Here is a 6,331-nt window from a genome sequence, read left to right on the forward strand (position 1 = left end):
CCCACCCCCCACTTCTCCATCGGTGCCACTTCGCATCAAAGCTGAGAGAGAGAAAAAGGCGTCTCCAGCTCCGCCACCGGTTAAATCCACACACAGACGCCCCCCACTCCACATAGACCCCCATCTGCAGCGAATGACCTCAGCTCAGACTCACGAGGTGTTGTCTGGGTGTTGCTATGGAGGAGAGGAATCGGAATTTGGCAACTCCAGCTGCTGCAGGGGTTTGCTGTGCAGCCGTACTGCGACAGCCCCCAGGTCTCTGTCTGAGTGTTGATGGGGCTCAGCAGCATCATGGCTCAGCAGATAATGTGGCTGAGAGTCCAAACAAATGACTCTACAGGCCTTAGCCTTTCAGATGTCCATGTCACCTGTCATTTTGTTTCACCGCTTCATGTTTTTAACCCCTAAATTTTACACGCTAATGTTTCTTTTTTTCGTTTCAACATCACACAACCAAATCCAAAATCACCTGTCCGGTTACGGACCGTCGCACCAAACAAATCTGATGAAGATTGCTCCAGACAAGTGAAATTTCCCTCCTCTTATATCAGGGCCGTTCAGCTAAATTTCACCACTGGCCACAGTTACTGCAGGCTAACAGATCCAGCAATTAAAGTCATTATGTAAATAAACTAAGTATTACAAAGATCTGTTACCTTTGAAATAGTTTATTTTGCTGGATTTAATCATAAACACAACATACAGGAAACAATACATTCACAAACAACCGATGTGTAACAACCAATGTGCAATATGTACAATATCTATGTGCAGTAACTCCGTCGAATGTGAAAGAGCCGTACATTGATGCCTTCATTTCATTTGTATTTGAACTTTCTTTATTTTTACGATTTTATATTTTTTGCATCTCGATATCGTAAACTTTCTTCAAAATCTTCTCCATACTTTATATTCAAATACCAAAAGGGAACAACTAATTTTGTTGTACTTGTTACAATGACAATAAAGATATTCAGATTAATTCATTATCGATAACTTGCATCCTTAAGGAGTTAACTTAATTTATATCTACTCATATTCATGTAATTAAGCGTTTTAATGATTTGGCCGATTAATCGAAAAAATAATCAACAGATTAATCGATTATTAAAATAATCGTTAGTTGCAGCCCTGGATATATTCTATTCTATAAAAGTAGTGATAATAAATCAACAAAAACAGAAATAACACATTACAACTCCTATTTAACACAAATAATATCTTTACATCTCTGACTTGCCAAATTTTAAACCAATTTTTTTTTCACTTTCATAGTTTTATTTTCAACTGCTTGTAGTTTTAACTGTCTTGAGTGTTCATAGAAATGTCTGATATGTTTACCTAAAAGAACTTAGACTAATTAAAGTAGAAAACCAGGGATTTGGGTTTAAGAGATGAATGAACCAATTGCCGGGCCGAACTTTGGTCACTCGGGCCGCCAGTTGAAAAGCCCTGTCTTATAGTGATGTTTGTTTAAAAAGTGACAGAACTGGAAATATTGTCAAAACACTTCGCATCTTAACACACAGACTCTTCGAGTAACAAAAGAACAGAGCATTGCTAGTGTTATTTTCTAATGGTCCTCGAGTCCTAATCTTTTCTCGATTCAAACAAAAGCCCGGCTTTTAAATAAAAAAATAAAAAAAAACTGATTTACGGCTTTTTAATGCCACTGTGGGATTGCATAGTTTCCACACTGACTGGCTGGGTGGCGGCAGCTCTTTTGTGAGCATGTTCACTCCACGCCCAAAGCTGTGTTGGAGTCACAGGTATGGTAACGGCCGGGTTGGGAACAGGCAGAAAGGCAGAGCAGACTGAGGCGCGTAGCAGAAATCAGGCCTGATGACATACCTGCAGAGACACTGAGATCCCTGACACACTCTTTATACAAGCCGGGACAATAGACCGCCTGTTGAATCACAGCTGAGGTTTGATTCAGCGCTGGTGCTTACCTTTGGAGACTTGTGCTTGTCCCTTCATGCACCTTAGTCATGCTATCACTTTATCGTTTAACTCGGCGGTTCCCAAAGTTGGGGTCAGGACCCACCGTGGGGTCCTGAAACATCAAGGTGCGGTCCTGAAAATATTTTTTGAATTAGTTACACTAAAAAATTAACAACTAACAACATTTGTTTGCCTTTGTTGGCAAAATAGTAAGATTAGCGCACTTAAAATGGACAAAATAGTGTAATAAATAATGTTACCATGCTCTTGTTTATTTGAAATGAAAACAATGTTTATTAACCGACAACAACTGGGGGCGCAGGTGAGTTGGCTCCGTTGGTGGGGGAGGATGCCGGTCAGACCTGGCAGACCCAAAAGTATAGTGATTGTGTGCTGGGAACGTCTGGCAGAGTCTCCCATCAGACGGAGCTTCAACTCACACTTAGAACACGTTCCGGGGGAGGTGGGGGGCATCGAGTCCGAGTGGGCCATGTTCTATACCTCCACTGTCGAGGCGGCTTACCTGAGCTGTGGCCGTAAGGTAGTCGGTGCCCGTCGTGCCGGCAACCCTCGAACCGTGAGGGATTCTGTCAGGCTGAAGAAGGAGTCCTGTCGTGTTTTTTTTGGCCTTTTTTGGTTACAATAATACGTAAATATTTGGTCTAAATCCTAATTTTATGTAATTTTAATCAGGATTTTTGATGTCGTTTGAAAAAAGAAACCTTAAATAGTATTTGAATATTGAGATTTCCTAGCTGGGAAGAAACAAAAGCTTTGATAGTTTACAGTGAAAATCTCAACATTTTAAGGCATTTTTCCTCAAAATCAGGTTTTTGGTTGCCAATTCTCAAAAAAGTGCTTCAAAAAAGCTTTTTAGGATAATATTTGAGACAGTTGATTGAAATGATACATTGGTAACACATTTTTTTGTCACATTTTGACAAAATGTAATTTTTGCAAGCGTTTTAATCAAAACATTATCTGCCTATTTCTCCACATTCAACTTTTAGACTTAATCCTCGTTTCGGTGGGATGGGTCACAAATGGCATTACACGATTAAAACTAAATAATTATTTGTCATTACATTTTGTTATTTTGTTTAATGTTCATTTGGTGTATTTAAGTGATAGTTCAGATCTTTTGTTTTGGTTCTGTGGAAAAAAGCAAACAGAACCTGAACTCTGAAATGAAACACAAAAAATCTTATCCTGAACTGTTTCTAAACAACGCTGTTTGAAAAGATTTACTCAAGTAGTTTTCAAGTTATATTGATTTTGCAGTTCTGAAATGGAGGTAGGCACTCAACATAAATAAAGCACTTTACAGCTCTTTCATGGACGTCACCATCGTTGACCTATTGTCAGTCACTTTTGCTGTTCCAAAACGTAAACAAACAAGCCGTTGTTGGCAGCCATTCACAAATTATTTGTACAAATTTTCAGGTTAAGGACACTTTAGCTGTTGATATGAGAAAAAAATATTGAGCAGATTTTGTATCTTTGTATTTTATTTCTCCAAATTGAGGTTGTTTAAAGATCTATCTACAACAGGTAAGATATTGATCATAACTTTCCGCAGAACCCAATTTTATTAATATTGTAATAAGTTTTATTAATTCCATAAAAACTAAATTAATTCTCTGTACAATAAAAAAGAAAATACAAATAAAATGAAATGAAAACAGCAGAGGGGGGGAAAATCTTATATCTGCTTCTTTTTTCTCAAGTATAAATTCAAATTATAATAATCTTCAGTTAACAAAACAATAAAACAAAAACATCAAATCTTTCTGGAACAACAAATTAAATGGTTACATTTCATATTTTCTAACAATCAAGTCTTTATCCTATTAGACTTGAACTATTTTAAGAACCTCTTTTGTGTCACAGACGCTTAAATCTCAAACTCACTCAGTTCCCGTCATGAACCTTGAATTCTGAATTTTGAAACGATGAGATCTCCTCCTGTCCACCAATACAGGAAGTTTTCTCACGAAATCCCTGCTCTTTATTAGTTTGACATTGTCAGAACAAATAGAAACATTTTGTTGTGGAAACGCTGTCAGCTTGACTCTAAATGACTCTGGTGTGTCAGAGCATCACTTTTAGCAACTGTCACCTCGTCTCTCACCGGACACCAGCCCCTCAGGGCGACTCAACATTTTGCCCCCCACTGGTCCTCTTCAACTCTCTGCTAAATTCAAGAATAGAAAGACAAACTTGTTTTTTTTGTAAGTTTACTGTGATTTCAGTCTGTTTCTAAACTTCTCTCCTCCCTCCTTTGCTGTCACATCAGTTAACTCCATCGATTGATGTCTCGCTGTTCCTCCATCCCCCCTGCCCCGTTACCCAGAAATCTCCTTGTTTGTCGTCCGTTCTCGTCTTCCTCTCGATTCGCTGCATCTCTCAACTAGGCCATCCTCGGCTGTGTGTTACTTGCGTTCTACATGCATGCGTGGCGTGAAGAGTGCGATGTTTTGACACAGAATCACATCAGCGTCCACCCGTCTCACAAGTCCTCTTGGTGAAAATGGTTCTAAGAAAGTTTTATTGACCCACTTTTTTTTTCTGTGCTCTCTCCTTACACAGTGCCAGTACAACCATGTCCATCCGGTCAACAGGGGGCGGGGTCAACGATGTCACCCGCTTCCTGTCAACAGGTGGGGGGTTGGGGTCTCCCACCTCCAACGCCACTCCGTTCTCCGCGGCCAGCCAGGCCGACTGGGCGGCAAAGAGGCTGGTGTGGGTGCCGTCAGAGAAACATGGCTTTGAGGTGAGCTGTCAGAGAGGAGAGGTTTGATTTTTCACGTGAACTTCACCCTGATCCATCAACACCCTCAGGAGTTGTGCACTGTTGCTCTTTGATCCTCTGTCAGGTCTTAAAGGGCCTGTGACATGCTTATCCTTCAAATACAAAAAGTCAAATAAAACATTTATATTTAAGAAAATTAGCATAATACACATGATTTTACCCATTTTGTCTCATAACTAGCATATTTTCTCTTGAATTTGGCTCAGCAAAGTGAAACAGGAAGTGACATCAAAGGGGAACTCTTTAAGAAAAGAAACTCTCTAGTCTTTATCGAAACAATCTTATTTAAACTCTTCTTCGACTACGATAGTGACTCAAAATAATCTAAAGAAACATCAGATTCTTCTCTAATTATTGTAGCATCGCTCTGTTTACATGCAGACATTCCCCTGTGACATCACTTCCTGTTTCTTCACATGCAAATATCTCAACAACTGTTCATCTCAACGGCGTGAAATTCATTTTGCAATATGTTATCCATGTTCTCTTTCCAAAAATGCATTCACATTTATTACAAAAATTTGATGTCCTGGGCACTTTAAGGGGTTAAAATGTGCAGGGTGTTGTGAGGACAAAAAAACAACAACAAAAAAAAAACACTTTTCAGAACTAAAAACCAATTATTTACCACCTTGCCTTAACATTCCTGTTTTTAACTCTGTTAATTGTTTTGTAAATTATTTGCCTTGAGTATGTTCCCTGAGCTCAAGGTGTGTCAGGCAGGTGACGTAACGCAGCATAGGGTGTGTTGGTCTTTGTGTTTTTTTATGTTATGAGTCTTTTATCCCTGTGACAGTAAACATTTTCTCTGTGAGGCCTAGTAGCTACCTTACAGAGCTGTTGATATAGTAATAATTTGCTCAGCTCTGTCTATATAATATATGTTTTTGGTGTAAATAAGTTACATTTGATGTCCTCTCTCTGAGTGTCTAACAGGTTTTATAAAAAGCTCTATAAATAGAACAATACACTCCTTCAGCTTCCGAATGTTAAGGAGGCCATTGCAGCGACACTGACTTCATATTTGCTCTCATGTTCTGAGAGTGAAGAAGCACACACAAACACAAACCCAGACACATATTTAAAAACATGAATCCCAGTGAGACATTGCAAACACTGAGCAGCATGTTCACTTGTCTGTGGCTGATATAATGTACAGACTTGCATGTTGTTGTGTTGTGCATATCAAGCAGCTGAAAGAGCAAAGTGCAGCATGGTCAGAAAGAGTTCTGTACTTCCTGTCTATCAAAAACAAAAAATCACAAAGAGATCCTCTCTTCTCTCCTCTGTCACCATATTGTCTGTTCTCAAATGCAATCAGATAAGAAATCTGAAGCTTATTTAGAAAGTTATTTATTTTACCAAACATTTGTTCATTTGTTTAAAGGGATCCCCGATTAGTTGTAACATTAGACTTTATTTGATAAACATATATTTTAACTGTAAAATAAAGACTGTAAAAATACTGTAGGCAGTTTAGTTTTTTCACTTTTAAACTAAAAGTTTAAAATATATTACATGGATGGAGCCATTTTATTTAAACGCAAAGCATTCTGGGTAAATGATGACGTGGAT

At 38.7% G+C, this 6,331-nt stretch overlaps 1 protein-coding gene across 6 annotated transcripts in view; it reads left to right on the forward strand.

Moving 5' to 3' along the window:
* The window catches only part of LOC106515104 (myosin-10), a gene marked incomplete at its 3' end in the record, with an annotated part of 29,210 nt that overhangs the window by 791 nt on the left and 22,088 nt on the right, over positions 1 to 6,331 (forward strand). For all 6 annotated transcript variants that reach the window (XM_014004729.1, XM_014004734.1, XM_014004730.1 and 3 more), the window contains 1 exon segment: positions 4,534 to 4,717. In XM_014004729.1, coding sequence (XP_013860183.1) covers positions 4,547 to 4,717 — 171 coding nt within the window.

This window comes from Austrofundulus limnaeus, unplaced genomic scaffold, assembly GCF_001266775.1.
Source record: "Austrofundulus limnaeus strain Quisiro unplaced genomic scaffold, Austrofundulus_limnaeus-1.0 Scaffold26, whole genome shotgun sequence".
NCBI lineage: Eukaryota > Metazoa > Chordata > Actinopteri > Cyprinodontiformes > Rivulidae > Austrofundulus > Austrofundulus limnaeus.